General features: G+C 40.7%; 1 protein-coding gene and 1 pseudogene across 2 annotated transcripts; one reads left to right on the forward strand and one right to left on the reverse strand.

The window, feature by feature from the left end:
• The window catches only part of LOC126037951 (ATP-dependent translocase ABCB1-like), a 45,328-nt pseudogene extending 44,307 nt beyond the window's left edge, over positions 1-1,021 (forward strand).
• Positions 1,022-3,057: 2,036 nt separating this feature from the next.
• CROT (carnitine O-octanoyltransferase) lies at positions 3,058-27,627 on the reverse strand. 2 transcript variants are annotated; one of them, XM_049798491.1, is made up of 17 exons: positions 27,529-27,627; positions 26,634-26,757; positions 20,383-20,507; positions 19,273-19,454; positions 18,970-19,094; positions 16,211-16,319; positions 13,364-13,457; positions 13,145-13,270; positions 12,619-12,720; positions 11,914-11,997; positions 11,705-11,812; positions 11,321-11,451; positions 9,817-9,940; positions 7,169-7,247; positions 5,352-5,445; positions 5,054-5,173; positions 3,058-4,005 (listed from the first exon to the last, which is right to left on the reverse strand). In XM_049798491.1, the coding sequence occupies exons 2-17, from the start codon at positions 26,746-26,748 to the stop codon at positions 3,885-3,887; spliced, it is 1,839 nt and encodes a 612-aa protein (XP_049654448.1). In that variant the 5' UTR covers positions 26,749-26,757; positions 27,529-27,627; the 3' UTR covers positions 3,058-3,884. The 2 variants fall into 2 exon arrangements, with proteins under 2 accessions (XP_049654448.1, XP_049654449.1); XM_049798492.1 differs by lacking the exon at positions 27,529-27,627 and having other exon boundaries at positions 26,634-26,778.
• Between the last annotated feature and the right edge of the window lie 190 nt (positions 27,628-27,817).

Genomic DNA, 27,817 nt, shown 5'->3' on the forward strand with positions numbered 1-27,817 from the left:
CATTTGGCATCTTTGTGGCCACAGAGCCCAGATCATCAGGTGACATTAAAGAATTCGTAACCTTCCGAGTATTAAAAAAAAAGGGGGGTGGGGGTGGGTAAAAGTGTGTGTACCAAGTATACCATACTTAATGCTTAGAAACTAGAAAACAGAGTTATTCAGCATGTTATTTGATTATACCATGATTTTATAATGGAACTCAATAATAAAGTTGTAATTATTTCATGAGTGGGACTGAAATTTGGAGCAGTTTTCCATGTTGCTGAAAGTGAGTGAGACAGCACACGGCTTGTCAAAGCAGCCAGACCAATTTGTTGGGGACAATTTTTAAAACTGACCAACTGACCTGCCTGCAGCAGTAAGGAAGGGCCAGGCTGTGACCCTGGAGAAGTTTGCTTGACCCGACTTCTGGGGCAAGCGAAAATATGAAGACATGCACACCAGCAACTACCGTCTGTCCCCTGTCCCCCATCCCAGATGTACAAAAAGGGATCTGTACCAGTCATCAGGGGTAAGTTTTTCACCTCCGAGGCCATAGAAACATCACTTCTGTCATTGCTCTATCACAGATAACTTAACAGATGACAAGGGGCATCACAGGTGGAAACAGCCGCTGTATTTGTTTTTAATTCACCTTTTGGTTTGTTTATTGTGCAGATTGTTCAGGAAGCACTGGATAAAGCCAGAGAAGGTCACACCTGCATTGTGATAGCTCACTGCCTGTCAACCATCCAAAATGCTGACACGATTGCCGTGGTCCAGAATGGCAAGATCATAGAGCAAGGGACCCATCAGCAGCTCCTGGCTGAAAAAGGCATCTACTGTTCTCTGGTCAATGTTCAAAGTGGGCCACGCAATGTGTGATAGTGGGCAGTACCTGTTGCTGAAGTGCAGCTGTACAGCTGGTTCTGGCTTTTGTATAAGACCATTAAGGATGTTTCACTACTTCTGGTTTTGGTAAAATTCTGTAGTTTCCTTAAACACCATAACTAATAAATAACAAAGCAAATGCACCCAAGAACCCAACCCTCTTCCACCTCCACAAAAATTCAGAGTTGCTCAAATTAAAGATTACACAGCAATCATGAAAATGCCCCGCTGACTTGCCAAACTGCAAAGTGAAGGACGGACTGTGGGTGTGGAGGGCCCCTTCTGTGCTCCAGGCACCAAGATCATCATCTCTGCAGCACCTAGTGTAGGTGCTCACAGTGAAGGGATGTGTGTACAAAACCAGGGAGAGGGTTTGAGGGCAGACGCACTGGAGTTGGAACACACTGGTCTTTCAGAGGTAGGGAAAAGCAGTGTCCAGCCTAGGGACAGCAGCAAGCTGTTATGTAGGGTGCTAGTGAAAAAGGGATGAGAACTCATTCATCCGTTTGGGTTTCGGGGGTTGTGTTTTCACAGGTTGATTGTAACTACATATTCTAACTTTGCATTCTCTCTAACTCCAGTGAGCAAGGAAGATTATGGCAGCAAGATGTATGCCAGCAAGACACCAAAAAAGTTTTCAGAAAAGCAGTCTCTGGAAAGAAAGAGTAGCTATTGCTTATGCACAAAGATGCCAGCACTTACAGGCAGAAGGAAGGTAGCGAGCAACAAATTCCTCAACACAGATGGGCCCAAAGCACCATTCCAGGTATGACGGTTTCTAAATAAACGTACAGGCAAGCTGGAGCAGGCGAAAAAGGAAGCCTGTTGGGATTGGAAACTGGCTCCTATTGTTGGCTTGCCAATGCACTAACAGGTGCAGCCAATTTATGCAACCCCTGCTTTAGTCTCAGTGGCTTCAGAGCAAATGGTGCCTGTCCTATGACAAGAGGACTGCACAGCTTAACCATCCTGACCTGAAATCAGAGCTCCTACTGCATTATGCTCCTTCTGCATTGATTATGTGTTTTCCCAAATCCACACAGACAAAAAACAAACACACACACACCCCCCAACAAACTGTTTAACACTGTATGCTTAACATAGAGCATAAACTTTGTAGAACAACTATCAATCAAAAATGCTTTATTCCTTACAAGGAAATAAACACCATACTCATGAATTCATGCATCCACATCACCTAACAAATAGCTCTAACAACTCAGAGAATTTAATTTTGTTCTTTCTGGATACACTTCTGTCTTCAGTTCCTCTAGGCAAGGCACAGACTGTCCCAGCTGAACAGGAAATTCTGCTTACGTCAGTGATGGAATGATATTTCTGCCAAGATTTCTACACTCCCAGAAATCCCAAGAGAGGGGTAGGTGTGTGGAAAATAAATGCAAATAAATACAAAATTACACCCTTCATCAGATTTCAGGCTGTTTCAAATGAGTGTTCAAAGCTAGCTGTACTTGTCACTGTTGCAACCAGGTTTACTAACCCAACTGAGGGGTGAAAGGTTGTAACTGTCAGACAGAACTTAGAATAAAAACCATCAGGCATAGCTTGATCCAAAATCTTAATCTATCTCACAGAAATCACAGCATCATAAAGACACATGCTTTACTATTTCAGAAAGTCATTTACCTTCAAGAAAGAGAGTGTGTTATTATAAGCACTCCAGAACAGCAATGGATTCTTACTCTTTATGAGTTTCAGAAGACATCAACCATTAAACAATGAATAGCTGTCAGATTTAATTGAGACAGGACATAGAAGTAGTCCAATAAAGGCAGGGAAGACAAAGGCTGAAATAATGAGACTGTTTTCTGAGGCAACAAGACACAGTATAATGCACTCCGCCCTGTTATTCAGAGAAGTGTCAGGCCTTGAGGAAGGATATAAAAAGGGAAACTGTTCTTGATACTGTGGAAAAAAAGTATGCAACAGAGCCTCCAGAGGGCAAAGAGACTGGTTCAGTGTTAGCTGAGGATGCAGTTGTTTCTGTAAACCAAATAATAGTCTCTGATCTCTCTCAAAACTCCAAAAACTAGAGAAAAGAGAAAACAATAGGTACTTCAGAATCTCTATTTCAAGTTCACCTGTCCCCAAAATCATGTCTCTTTCACAAAGTTTAGTTGCTACACATTAAACAGTCCACCCATAAATATACCAATACAAAGCCGATTTTTAGAAGAATTTTATTTCTATGGCAGGAAAATACAAAGCTGCTCAAACAGAGGAACCAAGTCTTAAAATCCTGAGAAACGTACCAAACTGCATTGAGTGCTTACTTTTATTGTGTATTATTAATGTAAAGCAGCAGACATTCACAGTTCACTAGAAGTTGAAAACTCCGAGGAATTTGGAACTCATATGCTGCTTTCTGTCTTTACTATTGTGAGCTCCTTTTTCAAAATACTTCAGAATGTAGTGCTCTCATACTACAAAGGTAGTGGGAACATCCCCATTCACGGATACAACATTTTTTTGGTATAATCCCAATAGCAAAAATGAAAGATAACTTATGAAATAACATATAGCCTGATGGAGGCAGCCCTTCTATTTCATGAACCACTATGAAAAGGAAGCATAATCACCTAAGAGGATAGTGTGGTTACTCTTAATTACCCAGGTAAGTGCTCCACTGGCATAAACAGTATCAGTAAACTACAAAGTATTCTATGTGTTACTACTAAGATCATAAATACAAATCTCCCATAAATTCTTCACTTCCAACATCCCATCTCAAGTATGTTTGCATTGTTGAGGCTTATTTTAATATTGCATAGTTCTACATAGATAAGGTACTACTGCTTGCATTGTTGTTGCAAATGGCTACATTACTCTTCAATGGCTACTGTTACCACAGTAAGTCCCATAAAAAAAGGTAGACTTTACATGGATCATTAAATTTCTTAACTTGAATGTAACAGTACTCTTGAGTAGTATTTCATTTATAAGTACTGCATATAACTCGTGAGCTTGAAAAGGCTTTTACATCATTATCAACCTTACAGCTGAGCTGCAACTGTTAATTGTAACATGTCCTGAAAACACTGGAACACTGTTCTAACAAGCATTTCTGCATCAGTCTCTGGACATGATTTCCAAGAAGAACAGTTGGTAACAATCCTATCAATATAGAAAACAATGAAGTTACCACTCTTAATTGTCATGGTCTAGCATAAAAGTCACAGAAATTGCCCTGAAATGTGAAATTACTGGCATAAAGTCTGAAGCAAAACTTGTCACATGAACACACCATCTCAACATTCAAAAGGACTCAGATCCCTAGTGCTTTCTGTAGGCAATAATGCTGACGGATCTCAAAACTAGATACTTTGATTTAAATACCCATTTCTACATATACAGTGACATAACTTTTCCACTTATATTTGAAAATACTGTGAATTATATTTCTTCTCTGCAACTAGTTTAAGGTATAAAGTACTTTTTTTCTTTTTACCTAATAAAAGCTAAATCTTTATCTAGTTCTATTTATCTTAAAAGAGCCATAGATCAAAGTATAAGTGGTTTGTATTCTCAAACTGAATCAAATTTGCACACAATCCATATTTAGCTTTAGAAAGAAGTCACTCGAATTCCACCTAAATCACAAAATTGCAACTTATCTCAACACATTATATTCAAAGTAGTTTATTAGATTTGATAAGGAAACAATAATTTTTGTCCATAAGACTAATAAGCCAAAGTTGGATCTTTTCAAATCCTACCATTTTATAAGAAGTGAAGCCAAATGTTTTAACTTCTCCTTGTTACTCAAAAAGATGTGTGTGTCACTGCCAAGAACGATGGACTGGTCTATCTCAGTCAATTGATACTTTTTGAAAAAAACCACCTTTGCATGTTACATTTAACCATCTCTAAAATGGAAGCTTAAGTTAACTTCTTTTGTTCCTCCCTTCTTTCACCTTCCCCACTCTTTTCTTTCTGCTTATTGTCAGTATCTTGATGCTCACTTTACCTCCACCATTCGTCCTTCCTCCCACACATGCTTCCCAGAATGCTAATGGCTCCATTCTCATGTACCTCACTTCTCATCTTTTTCTGACACGTTCAGCCATATTTCTTCTCTTTTCCTTTCCTCATTCTAGTTGTTAGCTGCCTTTCCCTTTGTGATAAAGACAGAACTATGCCCACAATGAAATTATATCCTTACCTGTCATCTCTGATTGAATAAAAAAAGCCATAGCCATGATCTACCATAGGGAGTGCACATCCACAAAACCTAGTGTAGCCCGTCAGACTAGTTGAAAGAACAAAATTCCCACCTCCTCCACTGTAAAACAACACAAAACAAAAGCAGCAGTTTTAAAGATAATTTAAAACATGGTGAGTTTTACAGAAAAGTTATTCTGTCCTAGATAATCAAGAAATCAGCACACAAGGCCAATATAACAAAGTCCTCAGTATCAAGGGATACAACAACCTCCCCGCAGGACAAGAACACCAATTACCTAGCTGTGAAGGCATGATCCACGTAAAGTTCTGGCACTGGCAGTCCTTGCTCCTGTGCTATGAGTAGGAGACCCAGAAGATGACGATCAAAGCCTGTCAAATAAATGCAAGTACTGCATCATTAATAGCAGCATTTCCCGTTTTTCTCCTTCTTCTGGTCTGGATAGCTGGAAGCTCAAATAGCAGCTGAAGGACAGATAAATGACAGAGTCTAGTAAAAAACAAGATTTATATTGTAGCATACAAAACCATTTCCCAAACATTTCCTTATTTGATCTAAGAGGCCGTCATCACTTTCAGCTTGCAACAGTGAGCCCAAACGCAAATTAACTAGGTAATATAAACCCAGGACAGTTCCTGTGGAAAACAAAAAACAAGAAAACTTCCATTTCAGCCAAGGAGGAGGAGTTCCACACAGTGAAACTGGCCCACTGGCAATTACATGGACACAGTGAAGAGGCTTTCAGGGCCACAACTGCCTAGATAACTCACCAAGTAGGATGGAGAGAGTATGAAGGTTCATTAGGTGATTATTTCCCAGCTACTCACTCTTGTTCATAGAACAGCTTACCATGCTACACAGGTAGGTTAGAATTTCACCCAAATCTCTCCTCTGCCTTAAAAGACCGCATTGCCCACACTTTCCAGCTATGAGAGACTGAAAGAGCTAACATCTCAAACATTGTGGTGGGCCAAGTTCTGCTTAATGATGAACTGTGCATAACAATGAACCCTGCATAGCTAGGAACCACAGGTGAAAAGCAGCTGATCAGCACAGGACATCAGCAACAGGATGAGGAGGGCATGGCATGGGGTGCGCAGCTCCCTGTTCTGATATGCTGTTCTGATGTGCTGAGCAGGGCAGCAAACCCTGCATGGCCAAAGATCAAACAATGGTCACGCCTGCAGGGAAGGGGAAGTTACTCCCCAAATGACCCTCAAGCCCACCAACCCGACCCATTTCCCAAAGGTTCTGAAAGCACAAACTGCTTATGACACCTAATTAGCCTAATGAGTTTGAGTACCCACCCAAAGGAGGGGCAAGGAGATTATAAAAGGGCATGAATTGAAGCCCCACACGCCCACACCCACCAGAACTGGACTTTTAGACTGGGCCAATGCTGGACCCAGGAGCAGTGAAATCTTTCTCTTTCCTTTTTCAGAATCCCTACACCTCATCCCTTTAGATACAAAACTGTTGACCAAGTCTGGGACTAGGAGTGGTTCCAGATGCCTTCTCTGAGAAGGAGTCTAGAAAGCAAGGGAGTCTGCTCTGAACCTCGTGACTCAACGGGAGGGATCATCTTATTTTCTTCCCTGAAATGATGTATATGGTTACCATGGGTTACAAGGTTTACTGAGGTAGTTCCATGCCAATTCCTGTTGAGAGAAACCCCACCATCTACTGTTAACGCCTCCTGTCATCATGCATAAAATGTTTAACTGATCATTTGGTATCATTTCACCTCAATTTAGCCCGAGGGAATTCTGAACTCAACACAACCCCTCCCCCTGGTCCGTCCAGCCCGGGTCGTGACACCAGACAATCATATATTTGATTAGAAGGTATTCTGAAATAATGTTTAGCTGGACAGGAAAAGTGAATTAATATTAGAAGTGAATGTGTCTTTGAGGCACAAGGAAGGGTGCAACAACTAGGTTTTAGTTCTTCTCCCCAAAATTAAAGTATAAAATGTTAAGGGGTAGTTTTTAGTCAGGTTGAAAACAAAGAGACAGAGAAAACGTATTAGCATACAGAAATACTCCCTTTTCAGCCATAAGAAAAAACAAAAAACCCCTTTTGATCCCAGAGTACCTTTTCCATTCTCACATTCTTTCCTCATTTTATTGTGCTTTGCAAATGCCTTCTGCATCAGCTGTAGTCGTTGGTAAGCCTGTGTAAAGTAGGGGAGACAGGATTAAAAAAAAAAAAAAAAAAAAAAAAAAAAAGACAACAATCCAGATGAGTAACATATCAGGAATCACAGATCAGCAAGTTTCTCACTTTCACAGTTTCTAGCAATTTTAGACAGAAGAAAATGGAGGAACTTGAAAGGTACATTAGAACCTCTCTCAAACTCTTTCTCCCAAATCCAAATTCTTTCTTCAGGAGAACCCGCTCATTTGTTTCCTGTATCTCTGTTCTGTTGCTTGGACCACTTTTGCACTGAAAAATATTCTAAACCTCATGCTCTTTCTTAAGCAAGCTGAAACAATGGAAAGTAGCCACAGTGAACTAAAGTAAACAAACCCAAAAACTTCCTACAATACCACTTACTTAGAAGCATGCTAGCTTTTAGCAGGTGTAGTTGCATTTGCATGATCACCATGCCCTGAACTGGTCAGGCAGTTGGATTAGATGATCATTGCAGGTCCCTTCCAACTGAGATATTCTATTCATAGAATCATAGAATGGTTTGGGTTGGAAGGGACCTCAAAGATCATCTAGTTCCAACCCCCCTGCCATGGGCAGGGACACCTTCCACTAGACCAGGTTGCTCAAAGCCTCATCCAACCTGGCCTTGAACACCTCCAGGGATGGGGCATCCACAACCTCTCTGGGCAACCTGTTCCAGTGTCTCACCACCCTCACAGTAAAGAATTTCTTCCTAATATCTAATCTAAATCTACCCTCTTTCAGTTTAAAACCATTACCCATCGTCCCATCACTATACTCCCCAGTAAAGAGTCCCTCCACATCTTTCCTGTAGGCCCCCTTTAAGTACTAGAAGGGTGCTATAAGGTCTCCCCGGAGCCTTCTCTTCTGCAGGCTGAACAACCCCAACTGTCTCAGCCTGTCTTCATAGGGGAGGTGCTCCAGCCCCCAATCATCATTGTGGCCCTCCTCTGGACCTCTAGGTTACCATTTTTCATCACCAAAAAAAAATGAAAAAAAAAAAGAAAAAAAAAAAATCTGTGAAACAAAAGCAGAAAACAAAACAAGACCCTAATTAAAATATACACAGATGCCAACCACATTCCCAAATTTTCTCTGCTGATTGAAATATTACTTCCATGACAGTAGTTCTGTCTAATATTATGGTTTTTTTCAATTTTGTTTTGAAACTTACATATTAAAACGAGAAAGACAAGAATACAGATACCTGTTTTAGTAAAGAAGGCCTGGAGAAACATCTCTAAACACCCAAGATCTTGACTTCTAAGATCTTAGATCTTACTATCTCTTCAACTACTTAAGAAGCACCCTTTATCTTTTTATTCACTACACGAGAGGCTGCAGCAGAGAATGTGAAACAAGGGCAGTAGCCACTCAGTTTGGATAAAAATCAAACTACTAAGCTCACAAGGGGCAAAAGAAAGTTGAGACAAAAGGATTTTTTCCAAAGTACCTAACTTTAGGTATTTTCTAGTACCTTAAAAGTGGACCTTTAAGCATCTTAATTTCAATACTATTGAACAGGTTCAATGCTTTTTTTAAGCCCCAAGAGCTCATCATAAAAAATAGCAAGAGGAAGATATTTGGAGATGCTATTTAAAATTACAAAGAGAAAAAGAAAGTGCTACAGCTAGTGTTGGAAGTAACAAACCTCTATGTGTATTACCCATAGAAGCCTGATAACTGGTTAGAAGATAACCGAAGAGCAGGGAAATAACAGGAATTCGTATTTGAAATAGGAAAGCAGATTTCAACAATGGCCAGAAAACTGAATTCTAAAGCTGCACCACATGCCAAAAGAAATAAGTGAAGACCAGGAAAATATGCTCTTGAAGACTATAATTATCCATCACACATAATTCCTCTGATAGCCATATTCCTGTATGTTTTTCAGATGCATTAATAATATAGAACCTTTGAATTTCCTAAAGATGCGCAGCCCTTTGTCTCAAAAATCTTCTCCTTGCTTCATTTCTCAGGCTCTGAGAAATGTGCAGTGAGGACAACAGAAAGAGCTTTAGCACAGCTCTCATTTGGCAAGAAAGGCATGACATGCTTTGCCAGCCAAGCACCAGAGGGTAGCTGCTGGGAAAAGAAAAGGTCACCAGTTCAGCTATTCAGAGGCAAATTCTGGAATGCACCCCTGTTGCCACTAGGACACAAACAGTTTTCAATCTCGCCCTCAGACTCAACGATGAGACTAACATTTCCCAATTTCACTTAAAAATTAAAACAACAGAACCACTCCACAGCAGAATACATTGGTTCCGGCCCAGTTACTTTTTGAGGTGTGAAAAAAAGAAATAATCAGTGTGAATGTAACTCAAGACACTTACATTCTTGAAACCAAAAGGTAAATAGGATAGAAAACCAAGCAAGCCCACACATGACAGCTCACCTCAGACACAATGACCAGAGCCAGACTTCAAGCAACCCAACATTTGAAATCTATCTCACTGGAAACAGGCCAACTCCCATTAATGAGACAATAGAAAAAGGAGTTTTAAGCAGTTCAGATGACAGGTCCTCTAAATACATGATGATTAAAGTAGGATTTCAGTATTTACACTTTCAGAAGGATCCAGCATGGACTTGCACCATTCCAGTGCTTCCACAGTACATGGTCTTATGGTCTCTGTACGGCCATGATAGAAACGCCTGGTCATGGCAGTTTCATAACAGCAGCCCGGTCTAAGAAGAAAAATTAGGGAAGAGTATCTCATTAACTTAACAAAACTATTTGCTCTCTCAAGGAGTAAAGAAGTTCTGCCAAGTATCTTACACATCTAGCTCAGTTACACGTATCAGTAAGCCACTAATTTTCTTTAAATTGTGTGTCTGAAAAAGAGCCACAAAGGAACTCTAGAAGCTTTTGAGACAGATGACTGAAAAAGTGCCAGTGCTATAATCATACCGTGAAAAGACTGGGTTGTCATGGCTATTTTCTGCAGACTACAAATCTACCAGCCTAGTATAAATAAGCTGAAATTATGCAAGCTTCAGTTTCACTATGTATTTCCATTAAAGAAACCATCTACATCGTCTAAAAACTCAAAAATTAAGAGACACGCTTGAAATAAACAGTGTGTCCCAATGCATTTATAAGGAAAAGGCTCAAATCCTTCTTTGTTGCATACTGACCCCATCCAACTTTTAGCTGGAGCATCCCCAGCCCTATGACAGTCTACCACTTTATATACAACTTACATGAAACATACTTGTGTGTTTAGAACAGACCTAATAGGCTATGTTAGTCAGACAATTAATTTATTCCAGTGTTCGGCAAACTGAGGTCTACCAATCTTTCTTATGATGAGATGCATTTCCAGTGACTAAGCATCATGCTCATATGATGAAACCCTACTTTTTCTAAAGCAAGCAATACTCGCCAGGTCAGTAATGACTTACACAAGCCATAATCAGTGCTAGTTAGCAAACAGAAATTTGGGAACATCAATACCAGGAAGAATGCTGCCTTTTACTAATAATACAAAATAAAATGACACACCCAAAAATGTAGAGCCAGGTATCTGCAGGGTCACTATCTAGATCTCTAATATTCTGTCCAAACCTCCACATCTGATGTTGCTAAAGAAAGTGAGAGACTGAGGTTTGTGAGGATTTTTACAGGCTTGGAAGACTAACCATTTAACTGATGGCTGTCACTTGTTGCAGATAAAGCTTTCTTCTCCATCTGAGCAACTATTTGACATTACAGAATCTTGACCCACTGCGCATTTGGTATTTGCCCGAACATTTACTTTGTACAGCCCAAATCCACATTTTCATGGACTGTCTTCTGCCCTCCATCCCACATATACATACACAATCCCTATGGGCACAAGGTCACAATTCTTCTGAAGCCAAGAACACAAGCCCTGTGGGTTTCAATGGCGCAAAATAAGGCCCTATGCAACTGTTACTTTAAAAACCCCTTGCTTCTCTGCTCTTATATCACCATAGCAAATTACACACTGGCATTGCAAGGCCACTGCATTATATCTCCAGATCCACCCCTTTACTCAGGAAACTATTTTTTTATTCCTAATCTGGGTAATGAGATTTTCTTACCGTCCGTGGCATTTGTAATAAGCAAGCTGAATGGCAAGCTGCACAAATGTATCGGGATGAAGTTTCTTCTTTTTCACCAATGCTTTGCCAAAGGATGTAAAGGCATAACTCACTAGCTGCAAGTCAGATACCTGTCACACCAGAGGAGGAAAAGCAACAGAAATCAAGAAATATCACAACTTGGTCCACTTCAAATAAAACACACTCAATGTAAACCAACAATGTAACAAATTTAACCATAGTGTTAAGTACCCTGCTTCATCAATTTATCAATAACATATTCATCCCTGTTCTCCAGCATGGAGAAAGGCCAGCTAAAACCATGTAAATAGAATGAAAAAACCCAAACCAGTGACAATTAAGAGAAGCAGCAAGAAATTCCACCTTTTTGTAATACAGCTCTTTAGCATGTCCAATTTCATTTATAATTTTTTGATCCACTGTGAATACAAGTTCTTCTGGCCATGGAATATCCCTCACTTTATCTGATCCCTAGGAGGCGGCAGACAGACAGAAAGAAGATAAAACAGAAAATGTTATCAGTAAGAAAAAACACATTAACTAATAAACTTGGAGGTTTAAAGGACAGATACCTTCCATTTTCCCTCATTTTCAATAATCTTCTTTTCAGCATAAGAAAACATGGTAATTAAAGCCATGGCATCTAAAGGAGAATGCTAGAATCACATAAGACAAGATATCACATTATTTGCATAACTGCAAGACGATCAAACTGCTTTTTTCCCCACCCCACTCTTTCTCCCGCAGACCAATAGCTTTACTGCACAGTGTTGGACTTGTTTTTCTAGTTCTACAACACATATAGAACTACTGTAAGCCCATCCACTGTTTTGACTGCTCTGCAGCCAGATAGGGAGGCACAATATACCACTGCTGTGGAAAAGCAGATTTCAGGCAAGATGTAAGCCCTTCTGGCCATTCAATAACGAGTTTAAAAAAATCTGAGTTTAAAAACCACAGCTGTTCAAATAGCTACATCATACAAAGAGTTAATTTTAAGCCTTCTCGTGCAATGTATTTTTTGCCTTTGGAACTCCCTCATTAAATACTTTTAGAAATAAGACTATGATTTCAGATCTCATGTTCTTAATTCAATTACAGTATAATATCAAAAACACTGTGAAAGCAGACTGCTTTTGAAAACTTGCCAGACCAGATGCCTGGTAAACAAGGCTAGACTAAAGAGGAACACATTAAGCACTTAATACTCTGAAAAGGAAAACTTAGCAAATAAATATCTGAAAGGTTTATAAGGGGGGTGGAAATTTTCAACTTACATCACAGAATGCGCTACAGGTTCCATTGGAAAAGAATATGCTATTGTAGGATTTATCTCCCCAGCGTACAGTTGGATCACCTGTTAGCCCCAGCCTTGCAACCTAAAGCAAAAGTTAGACACTGTGGGTTTTAAAAAAACCATTGAGTATGCTGCCAACCTCTGTCAGCTAAACCAAACCTACATTAAGATGGTGAGACCTCCCTGAGAGAGAAGACATTTTCATCCAGTTGAAAATGAAACATGAATATAAGCCTAAGTTTTTAAAGAGTAATAACAAGTTGATGACTATATTTTTGAGGATCCTACAGGATAGAGGACTAGAAGATTATGAATTCCCACTTCCAATGTCCTAACAAGTCAACCTATTTAAGTGTTCCTATGGATCAACAAGAAGCACTATTTGCATATTTATCTGCTTCATTTTCTCTGTTCTGAAAGAGCAAGAAGTGCTACTTCTGCATATATGCAGAAGAAATTTTTATATAAAGACAACCAGATATTAATTATCAAAAATCCTTAGCTACCTCAGTGTAGTCCTCAGGAGTTGCATGGGGACTAGAATCATCGAGGCAGACCACAAACAAACTTCTCTGAATTTTTTCCAGAAGAGTTAAGTTCTTTGGATCAAGATCAATCAAATATTCACGTAACTACAAAGCATAAAAGACAAAGCTAAGTGAAATGATGTCCTTTCCAGTGATCACGATGCTTTTTTCAGGAATCAACTGTTGAAGTATTCCCACCTCTGCCCATTTTGTCCTTTCACTGCTTGTTAGGGCTGCCAGTCCTGGTCCATCTGGTTCACTATGACATCTTCTCTGTATATATGCAAGTTGCCTTTAAGAAGATTTCAAAAACTGAAGTTAACAAAGAACATATAGAGAGAAGATAAAAGTCACCCTTTTCACCTCTCTTTTTTTTTGCCAAGCTGGAATTTTTGTTCCGCATTTACAAGCTAATGTGAATTTTCAGGAAGCACAACTCAGCTCCCTCAGACTCTAAGGGCAGTTGAAGACCTGCCCTGTTTTCTGTCACTAATGCTTAATTCAAATTGCAGCTGCCAGCCCAGTACAAACTTACATGTAAACAATCATGGTCCTAAAGAGTTATTATGTGCTTAATTTAAACTAGATTTAAGACTTCAGCAGTGCAGATCAGACTTTCCCGATCAGCAGACATCTGCAATACTGCAGCTTTGCAGTTTTTATAGCAACTAACCAGATACAAGAGCAAAACTTCCACTCAAGATAAACCCTGAAATTTAAAGCAGAACAGTAGCTACAGTACATCCTAAATGTAGAGCCTGAACTATGCAAGAATACTTCTCTTCCTACCTCTTCCTTGCATTTTCCCTTTGAAGAGCTATTAACAGAGATATAGTTTTTAGTTTGCAAATTCAGTTTTTCACGTGCTGTTCTAGGTGTTAAAGAAACTCCACAAATCACAGGCGTTTAATCTGGCTCATCCTTTGTTCTGGCACTTTTGCCCATTAAACTTCACTACTGATCATAGTTACACAGTTGTCAAAAATATAAGACACCCATGACGAGGTTATTAAACAAAAAACAAAAAACAAAAAAAAAAACCAAAACAAAACCAAACCACCAAAACAAATCCAACCCACACTTTCTATGAACAATAGAAAGCTTTAGGGTTTTTTGTCTGTATTCCAGGTATTCATTTCTTTGTTACTTGCTTGATCTAACAGGTACAACTACAGAAGTTAGAAATACGTATGTTGAAATATCTTAAGTATTAAAGAACCAGACTTTCAAAAAGAAGTTATTTTTGAGCTTCTCTAACTAGTTTTTGTCTTGCCTAAGGAATTTAGCCATCTACCTTTTGCCAATTTTAATCACGTCTTCTGTTGTGCTCTATAAGCAGCACTTTGACAAATGCAGTAAGTTATTCCTAGATGAAAGGCACAACCCCTCTTTATTAAGTAGATGTTTATAGATCCCAAATTGATCACAGGAGACTTATGCTGAACCTACCTATGTATTTAACATCAGAGTTTGACCAACAGAGTAGGAAACCTTGTAGCCACAACTGTATTGACAATCTGAAAAGCTAGCACCTCCACATGCTACTGGGAGATAGGAGATGCAGTACGGAAAAGCTTTCAACATTGACAGTTGCACTAGTACTGAAATTTAATATTTAAAGAACCAAATTCTTTTTCTCTGTTCCTTTGCAGCAGCTCAGGAATATGAAAAGAACCACAAACATGGCTGGTTGTCACAAGTCTGGTGCACCGGTCTAGATCGATGGGCCGAGGCCAATTGTACGAAGTTCAACAAGGCCAAGTGCCGGGTCGTGCACTTTGGTCACAGCAACCCCATGCAGCGCTACAGGGCTTGAGGAAGAGCGGCTGGAAAGCTGCCCGGCAGAGAAAGACCTGGGGGTGCTGGCTGACAGCCGGCTGAATATGAGCCAGCAGTGTGCCCAGGTGGCCAAGAAGGCCAACAGCATCCTGGCCTGTATCAGAAATAGTGGCCAGCAGGAGCAGGGAGGTGGTTGTCCCCCTGTACTCGGCACTGGTGAGGCCGCACCTCAAGTGCTGTGTTCAGTTTTGGGCCTCTCACTGCAGGAAAGACATTGAGGTGCTGGAGCGTGTCCAGAGAAGGACAACCAAGTTGGTGAGGGGCCTGGGGCACAAGTCTGATGAAGAGTGGCTGAGGGAACTGGGGTTGTTTAGCCTGGAGAAAAGGAAGCTGACGGGACACCTTATCACTCTCTACAACTACCTGAAAGGAGGTTGTAGTGAGGTGGGTGCTGGTCTCTTCTGTCAGGTGGCTGGAGATAGGACGAGAGGAAATGGCCTCAAGTTGTGGCAGGGGAGGTTTAGATTGGATATTAGGAAAAATTTCTTTACTGAAAGAGTTGTCAGGCATTGGAACAGGCTGCCCAGGGAAGTGGTTGAGTCACCATCCCTGGAGGTATTCAAAATGTGCATAGACAAGGTACTCCAGAACATGGTTTAGTGGGCATGGATGATGGTGGACTCGATCTTGAAGGTCTTTTCCAACCTAAATGATTCTATGATTCAAAGACAAGACATGCAAGTGAAATGCTGCTGTACTGCTCTGTAGCTAGCAGAAAGTCAATCAGTGTATACTATGATTTTGGACTCTGCTGCACTCACCAACAGGAATTCCATCCCCTCTATTCTTGAGAAAATTTACCACAAGTGTATTAGATTTGAATCAATATGACAGTGGTGCTTCACCTTTTAGAATGATTAAGTAGCAATAAGAATTATCAATGTGGATTGGTCCTGAAAGGAATAATGTTACTTGTAATCCTAATAATTCCATGCCAAGCAACTTCACACATAAATGATGTTTCCTACTGAAACACCTTCATTCAGCCCTTTTGTGTGACATTCTGTGGGTGTATTACAACAGTACATTATCATCATGCTTTATGGCAAGAAGTTGCCATCCACTAAACAAGAATTTACTCAAAATCTGAACCCTCAGCTAGAGGAGAAGCTGTAGCCTCTCTCACACCTAATTCTTTGGAAGAATATTCTTTTTGGTATGTAGCTTATACAGAACAGCTCATTTGAAACAAGGTAATTTGAAAACCTGAAAATCTCTGGAGGAGTCACCATACTGCCTTCATATATAGCATCAAATGCAAACACTCGACCTCGACACAGGACTATTAAGTGAGATGGGCATTCACCTTCAGTCTCTGAAATGAAACAAAAACCAAAACATGAAAATCCAACCATGGGGATAAAGTGAGTGACAGATACAGGAAAAACACTCAGCAAGTCCTACAGACCCATTTTTTGTTCAAAATGAGGCAGACTTCATACAGTTAAAAACATAAAAGAAAAAAAAAAGAATAACTTTTGAAGTCCAATTGCATGATCTTACTGCAAATTTGAAGACATTTTTAAAACCATCAGAGAAAATATATAGAAGCACATAATGTTCACTGTTATTAACTACTTCAAGTCATTGTCATTACCTAGTAGCAAATGCCATTTGTGTATCTTGTAGGCAGGAACACCCTCTGCCGAAATGAGTGTTGCTTGCTAAAAGCTGATCTAGCAACATTTCTCTCTTGCATGAGTTTTGTTTGTTTGTTTGTTAAAAGGTATGAATATAATGCAGCAAGCCTACTGCTAAAACACTTTGCAAATGATTGAGTCCTTCCATTGTCAGAGTGTTTATGTGACCAGTTTCAGTTATGCAGCTCAAGATCTGAGATGCACTACCATATCAATCAGACCTGACTGGCACATGCAAATCCGTAAAAAAGGAGCACTAACACACCAGTTTGGCCACTGTACAGAAATGCAGATGGTAGTGGCCCACACTAGGCCAGGTATATTTGCCTTATTGAATTCACCTATCTGGAAATAAGACTAAATAAAATTGGAAAAGATTCTGACAAAAAAAAAGATGTTAAAACCCCAAGAAATGCATCTACGTTTTTCTCAAACTGAGCCACTGTGATACATCTCTTCTAGTCCATTACTCCACCCTGGGAAAAAGAAGAAATGTATGCTACTTTACCCACAAGCATGTAACTGTATGGGCATCCACAGAAGTCTTAATCTTACCTATAAGGCTTTTACATATATCTACGGTCCTACTTTCTAAATCAAATAATACAATTCAATACATGCCTGATTAAAGACATTCTAGAGTGAGGAATTTGTCATTTCATGTAAATCTCATCTTCATAGATCATTAAATTAATTTCTAATGTAACAAAAATCAGAAGGTATGACATCAAATTCAGTTACTTTAGGTAGCATCCTAACCTTAGCTGTCTAAAGCAAGGGGTAGAATTAAGTTTGGAACTTAGTATACCTAGAATTAAGTGTCTGAGATCTCACTATAGTTGGTAGAGATCTACCCAATACACTTAATAACATCTAATGAGCTCTTCACCTGTTCCCGTTAAGCTATCTGCTGCAGGCTGAACCAAATAGCTCTCCAGATTCCACTGATCAGGCTCTCTTGGCTTTCAGTGTGGTCTTTGACTCGAAGCTGACATCACCTGTCAAATTTTAGGTGCCCTACTCTGCAATCTGAATGCTACTTCAACTGTTTCAACCATGTCTGTTCCCTCTATAGCCAAAGGAGAAAAACAGATCCCTCTCCACATGACAATTCCTTCTGCTTACTTTAGAAACCTGTGTATTTTAATGGCCCAAATCCTCCTCTGCAGGTATTCATGTTTCTCCATGAATCACAGAGAAACAAGACAACTAGCTGGACTAAATATTTCATCTGGAGGCAGACAATCTACATGGAAATGGATATCACCTGCCATGTATGACATGAAAAATTATATAATCAAGATTGTTCAATAAAGTTCTTACAATATTTTAAGGCAGAAAAGGGACATGAATGACATAAATTGCATCTCCACAGTATAACAGCTTTGTTTATTAAGTGTGATCATAACAGAACATTGAACTTCCACCATCTGAATATTTCTTCTATGTTTTGGTATTTAAACTGACTCTTCAATTGTAATGCTAAGATAAAATCCTTGAAACTGGCCTTCAACTTTGCATCTTCTCATCACATCCTCTGGTATGGACATTTCCTGATATATTTTCTACAGATCAAGGCAATACCTCCTTCTTCTCGAATTCCCAAGTGTTACAGGAACTCACATCTCCCATGTTTATCTACAGTGACACTGCTGAACAACTCTGGACACATCAGAATGTGTGTGGGAGGGGTGTTATGATTTCAGTTAGTTGATTACTAATACTACAGTATTTGTTAGTGGAGGCTGAATAAGAACATTACACTTTAGCTCTTAATCCTGCACCCCAGAAAACTGTTAGGAATTTAAGAGAATGGCTTCAAAAAGCACTATGGAGTACTTTCAAGACTGAAAATAGAAGCAGATGACCAAGACAAGAAAAAGCACAATGATAGAAAATAAGTAAGAATTATACAAAAAGAATGTATGGGAGCACACTCAAGAAACGCATTCTGTGGAAAAAGATGCAATTAGTAATGATGCTGAAATTCTGGCTGTATAATACGTGCAATCCAGCCACATTTATAACACATGGAATTCGTCTTTTTTCAATTCTTAATGCTGGCACACTTATAGGCATCAGGCTGTTAACAGGCAATTTGAAGCAGAGTTTTCTTTTAATCTTATTTAGTAAGGACTAAATATTGGACCAAAAAGGGCATTTGTAGATAAAATATCTTCTTTGCTTCCTTATGTAAGCACTCAACAACCAGTATCTGATTTAGTGTTTGAGGAAGCAAGTATTTTATGGTTAAAATGACCACTCCATTAGCCCATTAATACAAAATAATTTGCCTGTATTAACCTCCAATTTGCATTTGTTTACCAGTTTTAAAATAACTGCCGATCGAGTCTCTGGTAACTCCAGGAATTTTGCAAGTGCAGAAGAGCATTCGAAATTGGTTCATGTCCAGAACAGCATTCCCAGATCTCTCTACAGCCACCTTCTCTCTGTAGTAAACAAATACACCAAAATTAAAACAAGATATTATAATTATGCAAGTAAATCAAGGTAAGACAAACCCACCTTTTACTGCAAAGAACACATGCCAATAAACATATTTTTGCAATAAAAGTACACATAGATCATTAATATTTTAGAATCAATTATTTTTTCTTAAAGTCTTACGCTCGTAATAGATCCCAGTATTTCAGGGTGTGCCATATATTTACACATGCTCTTTCTATCTGAGTGCCCTCTTTTGGTGGCCAGCAGTGTTCAATATAGGGACCGGGGCCTCCAATATTACAGTGTATTTGCGTTGATATGCGAAGATCAAGATAAGCAACATTCAGCCACCAGTCTTCCAGCTGAAAATGAAAAATGTTTAGCATCAGAATTAAGTTTTAGTCATTAATTCTTTAATAATCACCTGATTGTTCAACTGCCTACCTTTTTTTTTTTTTTTTTTCTTTTTCAGTATTTTGAGTAGTAGTTCCTATGTAACAGAAGGCAGGACAGTGCTTCAAAACTAACTGCTGAGGCTAATGACACATCTAGCTCTTCTATTTTCAAGCTTGAAATAAAATTCAATACTGCTTAAGACTATTAAACTGTAAATTATGATGAAGAGTTCTTCCCTGCTATTCATCACCTTAAACTCTTGCAGTTGTCAGCTGTGGCTGCTGTGAATATCAGACAGATTCCTCTATGAAGAATGGAAGGAAAGGAGATTTGTGTTGAGAAAGGATCTGGGATGGACAGTTCATAATGTATTTTTTCTATCATCACCTAAAAATCCCCACTCCAGAGTGTGTCATGTTAAGATTTACAAAGTTCTCATGATTTCCACTTGGTAACAACCCCCTTGTATCCCCTTCTCTGTTGAAAGACAACTTTAAAATGCTACAACATAGCTTTCTTCAGGAAAGAAAGAGGTAAGAGACCAAACTCTAAATTCCACTTTTTTTTTTCTTCTTTTTTTTTTTTTTTCAGGCTGGAGAGAAGGGGGACAGAGATAATAGAAGAAGAGACTGACAGCTAAGCATTCAAAAGCTGGTAGGTAACTCAACATTTCAGTTAGTGAGCTCTCTTAACCACTCAACTTTGAAAAAAAACCAAAAACCAAAAAACCAAATCACATATATATAAGTGAATGTGTTCATGGCCATAGGCCAAGTAGCAGATATAAGGAAGATCCTAAAATTTAAAAAAAGCTAAATGACTCTCTAAATTATATCCCGAACAACCAACTTTCCATAAGTTGAATTATGATTTCTTACGTATCTAAATACATACCCAATTCCTTCTCGTTTTAGCTCTTTCCAGTAATTTCTGATGTAACTCTTTCCCAATCCCACTTTCAAATTTTTTAACTATATCCTCAGTTCTTTGATATTCTTCTTGATTTAGAAATGGCTTCACTGTAAAAAGGAAATGTTTTTATTTTAAAGACAACTGTATACCGATATTTATTCCAGGATTCAGATATCCACAGGCAAGGGAGTGGATGAAAATACTCAAAATTTATTTATCTAAAACAAGTATTCAAAGGGAAAGCACCTTTTAAAAATCTGTAAGTAAATCAGTGTGTTCTAATCAAACAAATACATACTTTCAAATAAATACAGATGTTAGCAGATGAAAGCAATTGCTGAAAACCTGAAATACCTAACAGATAACTAAATCCAAGATATTTAAAACTGTAGCTGGAAGTACTATGGAGTTCTGCAACTCCATCAGCTGCCACAGAACTCACTGAATAAGTAAATGTACAGGAACTTTGTTTGTAAATTAATATATTGAGCCATATATGTCTGCCACCCTACTGCACCAACCATAAGCTATTTAGCTTTATTCTCAAAAGTCCATTTATGGCCTACAAGCACCTTGCCCATCAGTTCTCATTCACTGTCCCCATGTTATGCCTACCTTTCAACACCATCAACGGCAGTTACTACTACCCAATTTTTATATTTTAAAATACTTTTGGTTTTCTCTCAGGTCATGTGCCATACAGGCCAAAGTTCTCCATAAACATTTGCAAAAGCAGTCATTATTTTAATGTAAAACCCTCCTTAAAGGCTTTTTACCATGAAATCTATGGTCAGTAACAGGCACTGATGATGTCAGTTTCCATATAGGCACATCTCATTGTCTTCTTATACTCACCTTGTGTATAATGTATCTTCTGTTGTCTTTATACTTACATTGTGAAATCAGTGGCAAACAGAACGGGGGGTGGGGGGGGTGTGGTGTGTTTCTGCTGATTCAGTGCCTTTGTAATGAGGTCTGATTCATTTTTGAGGCTGCTGGACACTATTGTCAGTTAATTTCTTGTCTGCCTTGCTAGTGCTAACCCTGTGATCTACTTACAGCTGTTAAGAAATGGGGAAGGATGCTTGTTTAGTTTTCAGTAATCACGTATCTCTATCATCTCTAATCTATCTTTTGCAAGTCACAACAGTTCAGCTGAGCAAGATCTCAAGTAATTATCTATCCTTGTAGAATTAAAAATCTTACTTCCTCACAACTGTGCCTTGCTGCAATTATGACTGCTTGCCTGCAACCACTACTTTTTTCTTCTTCACAGATCTGGAGATCATCTAGTCCAACACCATCTCAGCAGGGTCAGCTACAGCAGGTTGCTCAGGACGGTGCTGGGTTTTGAATATCTCCAAGGATGAAGACTCAACAACCTCCCTGGTAGCAACTTGTTCCAGTGCTTGACCACCCTCACAGTAAAAAGAGTTTTCTTACTTTCAAAAAGGAATTTCTTGTATTTTGATTTGTGCCCATCACCTCTTGTTCTGTCACTGGATACCATGGCAATGTCTGGCTCCACCTTCTTTACTCCTCCCCACTAAGTATTTACACGTATTGTGTAGATTCCCCCCCTAGAGCCTTTTCCTCCCCAGGCTGAACAGTCCCAGCTCTCTCAGTCTCTTCTCATATGTCAGATAATCCAAGCCCTTAATAGCCCTCGTGGCCTTTTGCCGAGCCTATTTCAGTATGTCGATATCTTGCTTGTACTGGGGAGCCCAGAAATGGACACAGCACTGCAGATGTGGCCACCCCAGTGCTGAACAGAGGGAGAAGGATCACCTCCCAAAACCTGCTGGCAACGCTCCTTCTAATGAGGCCCTGAAGGCTGCTGGCCTGCCTTGTTGCAAGGGTACATTGCTGGCTCATGTCAACTTCATGTCCACCAGGATCCCAACGGCTTTTTTGCAAAGCTGCTTTCCAGTCAGTCAGCCCCAGCTTGTGCTGGTGTGGGGAGTTATTCCTCCCTGGGTGCATGACTTGGCATTTCCCTTTGTTGAACTTCACCAGGCTCATGTCAGCCCGTTCCTCCAGGCTGTCAAGCTCCCTCTGATGGCAGTACAACCATCTGGCATATCAGCCACTCCTTCCAGCTCTGCATCATTTGCAAACTCAGGGTGCCCTCTTTCCCATCATCCAGGTCATTAATGAAGATGTTAAACAATACTGGACCCCTGGGGTACACCATCAGAGACTGGCCTACATCTGGAATACATGCTGCTGATTACAAACCTTTAAGCCCAGCCGCTGAGACAGTTTTCAGTCCACCTGATTGTCTACTACCTAGTCTGTACTTTATCAGTTCATCTATGAGGAATTTAAAAAAAGCTTTTGATGAGCCTAAAAGCCTTGCTAAAGTCAATATAAACAATATCCATTGCTCTCCCTTCATTCACTGAGGCAGTCACCTCATCATAAAAGGCTATCAGGTTGGTCAAGCGTGATTTCCCCTTCACAAACCTATTCTGCCTACTCCCAGCCACCTTCTTGTGCTTCATATGCTTGGAAATGGTTTTGACAAGTATTTGCAAGGGATACCAAGGAGCCTGTAGTTCCCCAAATCTTTCTTCTTGCCCTTCCTGAAGGGACCAGTGACATTTGCTTTCTTTCAGTCCTCAGGAACCTCCCCCAATCACCATGACCTTTCAAAGGTTATCAGAAGTGGCCTCCAAAGACAAAGGCCAGCTCCCTCAGCACTCATGGGCACATCCCAGCATGTCCCATGGAGTTTTTCATGTCCAATCTGTTCAAGTGTTCCCTATGATGGTCCTCTTCCACCACAGGAAAGTTCTCCTCGCTCCTTCTTAAGATAATTACAATTTTTTTCCTAATCATAAAAGGAATTTCTGTATTTTGCACTACCTGTCTTAAAGTGAAAGATAAAGATCAGTTTTCAGCTCCATCCTGGCCTCCTTATGCTACTCCAAAACAGTACAATTCAAGTTCTAGTGATATTTTTTCCTATTTCATATGACAACCATGGAGAGTAAGAGCCAAATACTACCTACAGATGTGTTTTTAAATGCCTGCTTACAACGTCAGGCAGCAAGACAGAACATCCACTTTCAAGCGTTATCATGCAGTGCTTGTGTTTAAATTGCATTGAGACCTCCATTAAATTCTACTGCAACACTATCACAACTGGAAAGGTACCGGTGTTCCACCTACACCTTCACCACATATGATCAGCTATGAATATTCAGGCAGTGCCTTTCATATCTAGGCCTTATCTAGATGCGGCTTGAATTGCACCACCACCAATTGTGAACACAGATGGGAAAAAAAAAAGTAAATAGCTACAGAGCCATCCACCGAGTTGAAAGCCTCCCCAGACTCAGTGTAGTCCAACACTCAGGTTTCCCAGAGGGTGACCTTATTACCATACAATAGTGTAAGAGAGAATGATTATCCTCTTTTATTCAAGTTACAAAGTCATTACAGAGCAATATGCACACAGACAAGAAAAAAAAAATAAGCAAAATTACTGGGTTCTGGTCTCTATTCATAGAATCATTTAGATTGGACAAGACCTTTAAGATCATCAAGTCCAACTGTTAAAGGGGTGACTAAGATTGCTAGGGGACTGGAACACATGATGAGATTAGACTGAGAACTGAGTTTGTTCAGCTTAAGGAATGCAAAGGGAAGACGTTGCTGCACTCTATAAAAACTGAATGGAAAGGCATAATGAAGATAATGTACGGCTCCTCTCAGAGATGCAGAGAAACAGGACAAGAGAAAATGGACTCAAGTTAGAACACAGGGAACTTCTGACAAGGAAAATGTGAAGGGGTTTTTTGTCATTGTTGCTGATTTGGTTTTTGTTCCCCATCCCACAATCATGAGGGTGATCAAACACCAGAACAGGTTGCCTAGGGAGGCTATGGAATCTCCATCCTTGCAGATATACAAAACACAGCTAAGCAAGGCTGAGCAACTTACTGTAGTTGGACCAGCTTTGAGCAGGGAACTGGTCTAGACAAACCCTTCCCAAACTACATGATTCTATGACTACAAGGCCTCTTTCCATTTAAAAGCCATTTGATCAGATGTAGAAGCACCACTATGAAAAAGGAGCAGAACCCAGCCCCTTCCTCACTAGAGTTCAGGGAAACTTCTGTCTTGCCACTTTCTCCAGGCCCACAGATCTTGTCTTCCTTTCTGCATAGAAGATCAGCTCTGTCCATGAACAAGAAGTATCCCATGAAAGACACCTTCAGTTGCAATAGTTAAGGAACTGGAAAGCTGGAACTTTGGGTTTTCATACTCGCAGGTCAAGTCCAAGCTTCTGAGTCTCAACCTCTGGGGTGAGCTGAAAGGCTAAATAACATGGCTATGGCAACCTTCTCTGCTCAAGGCCTACCTTCAAAACAAGATTAGTCATTCTGAATCCAAAGCATAGATAGCTACTGTAAAGCCTTAAATAAGGCACCTTCTGAGACATACTCTGTCCAGCTTTCCCAGCTGACTAGCTTTAAACAGAGAAATGCTTTTACCAACAGGTGCACTGACTAATGTTAAGTGCCTGGGGTCGTCCTCCTCCAGCCAATGAAAGAAAGGAGTTTCCAAGGAATGATTCACAGCATCTACGAAGTGTCATTTGGAGGTTCTGAATTGTTCTTCAGAAGCACCTCCTTTCCTTCACTCACCTTCACAGACTAAACAAATGAAAAACATAAGCAATGAGAATCACTGAGCTAGTGTCTAGAATTGTGCATGCACAATTTAAGTGATTTGTACAAGGAAAGACTGTGGCAGAAGAACAAATACTAGACTAACTTTCCTGCAACCTCCAGTGAGACTAACAGAGATCAACAGTGATGATCAAAGTTATAGAATGACTTATGTACAAGGAACAATAAGTAGGAACTAACTTCAGCATAAAAAAAAAAGGGGGGCACATGTGATAAGGTATTTGTGAAAACACAGATCAGAATCAGAAAACAAGAGCAAACAAATTCACTGCCAGATTTTATCACTCCATGAGAGTTATTTATTAACTTGGAGAGCCAGCTGGGTTTACAAAACTAAGTTCTAAAGGGCAACTGCGTTATTGCAGGTTCACTACTATTGTAGCGCAACTTTAGTTAGTCTGCATTACAAAAAAAAAACAACACACTTTTTTTGACATGCATACACACCCATTTTTTCTGAAGAAACACCATTTCAACATTCTGCATCAAAAAGCGATAACATAAGGAACACCAAAGAAAACCTATTACCATCTACTGGGCCATTTCCACTACACTCAGAATAAAAGGGAAGTCAGAGTGAACTTCAGGATTTCTATTTTGGGAAAGGGAAATTTTGCTGTAATATGTTTTTGCTAAGCAGAGAACTCCAGGTCTTACTTGGTTAGCATTCCTGTATTACAGGTAGGTTGGTAAGACACAAAGCAGGTTTTGCAGAAAAAAACCTCAGTCTCTGAGTTCTGAAAATTATTAAAGAAACATAGGAAAGTAATCTCAAGATACTAGGTAATGTATCTGTCAGCCCTGATATATCAAAGCCTGGTATGATAATAAAGAACTAACCAGTCATCTCTGCTTTATAAAAAAAGCTAGACACATGTGCATTGATGTTGTTTTCAAAACTTTTCTCTTACGTGATCTTCTTCAGACAGCCAACATTTCAAGGCAGAAATTATCCAATTATCCAAAAAATGCCCATCACTGTCTCTTCTTGCTATTCTTTCTCACCAATACTATTAAGTATGAAAAAGTTTGAAGTAACTTTATTTATTTTTTTTTATAAAGAGCCTGGGCAAACAGTTATAAACAAGCAAAGTAGTTATTATGCAAAACAAAATTTGTAGATGAAGAAATATCTCTTATTAGACCAGCTGATATAGCTAGGGCAAAACAAAACAAAAAAAACCCCATCCAACCAAAACTAACAACAACCAAGAACCAAAAAACCCCACAAAACCCAAAACCTTAAGGGGGAAAAAAACCTCAAACCAAAAAGTTAACCTTACCATATGCCCCATTCCCTTGAAGAAAGGCAAATAGGGATAAAGTGGGAACTTTTACTCATGTTGCTTTGGGCATTTAGTTTTCCATTTTGAACCTGAAAAAGATCTTTTGCACTCTAAACTGGTCTGTATCCCCCACCCCAATGACATCAGTTGATACAAGACGTCTCTAAAAATCACTTTGCAAACATCTTCAAATTAGCCTGGTTACAACAGCACACACCAGGCTACTATTACAATGTTAAGTCATTACCTGCATCAAGGTATTTGCTTAAAGATTCATCAAGAGGAGGTACTGGCAGGGAAGGCAGAGAATCTTGGTACTGAAATGTTCGCTCCTCAGAGGATTCAAGCACTTGCTTTTCCATGATGCAGATCTGCAGCACGACACCGAGAGACTATTAACAACACCTAGGTTAGATGATGTATTTCCCCACGGTTTTCTCCCCGCCTCCAGCCATTTACAGGCTAAAAGACACCTATCAGGGAAGCGTCCCCTAACAAAGCCAGGACCTAGGATTTCTTGTTGGCCTGAAGCCACAAGAGGCATACACACAACAGGGAGAAACTACGACCAGCCGGCTATCGATGCTTTCTCCGGGTATGTCGCGATTAACCAACTCGATGCCTGTTGCTTTCTTTCCCGAGGAGAAGCCAGCCAGCCCTAGGACACCCACCAACTGAGACCAGAGGCTAACTGGGGAAGGGGGAAATCACTGGCACGGCGACCCCCGCCCGGCCCGGCCCTGCCCGGCCCGGCTGGCGGCCGCCCCCCCGCGGCCCGCCGCCCCCCCGCAGACCTTCACCGAGGACCCCACCGCCGTGGTAACGACAGAGGGGTGCTGTCCCCGCCCGAGCCCCGGCCGTACCCCGCCTACCCCAGCGCTCCCCGCCCGGCGGAACGGCGGCCCGAGGCGGGGGGACGGGGGGGCGGACAGGGCCGAGCTGGGCCGGGGGCCGCCTCCGCACCGCCGCAGCGGCGCTTAGAGCAGCTCAGGGCCCCCAGAGGGTGGACGGGGCGGGGGACGGGGCCTGGGGGTAAGGAGGCAGCGGAGCCGACACCCGTCGGTACGACCCTCTGCCCCGCCACCGCGCACCCCCCAAGGAAAGAGGCCAGCAGAGGTCACCGCTCGCCTCGCACCGCTTACCTTAGCCTAGACGGGCCCGCCGCCGCCTCAGCCGGCTCCTCGCCCTCCTGCCCGCCCGGCTCGCCGCCCGCCCGGCTCGCCGTCTGCCTTACCGCCTGCCTTCACCTCTGCCCCACTTCCACGCGGGCCCGGAAGCCGGGCGGGGCGGCCGTGGGGGAGGCGGAGCCGCGGGGCAGAAAGAGGCCTCGCAGGGCCCCGGGCGGGCCGCGGGTGAAAGGACAAAGGGAGTAAAGCGAAGCCAGGGCCGCGCCGAGAGCTTCCCTCGGTGTGTGTCCTCGGACCGGGTGAG

Source organism: Accipiter gentilis, chromosome 4 (assembly GCF_929443795.1).
Source record: "Accipiter gentilis chromosome 4, bAccGen1.1, whole genome shotgun sequence".
Lineage (NCBI taxonomy): Eukaryota > Metazoa > Chordata > Aves > Accipitriformes > Accipitridae > Astur > Astur gentilis.

Coding starts and splice junctions, on each gene's coding strand:
- CROT (XM_049798491.1), bottom strand. CDS start 26,748: ATGGAAAAGCAAGTGCTTGAATCCTCTGAGGAGCGAACATTTCAGTAC. Junction 13,271..13,363: donor AAAGGACAAAATGGGCAGAG/GTGGGAATACTT, acceptor TATGCTTTGTAG/TTACGTGAATATTTGATTGA. Junction 7,248..9,816: donor TGCTGGATCCTTCTGAAAGT/GTAAATACTGAA, acceptor TACTTTACACAG/GCTTACCAACGACTACAGCT.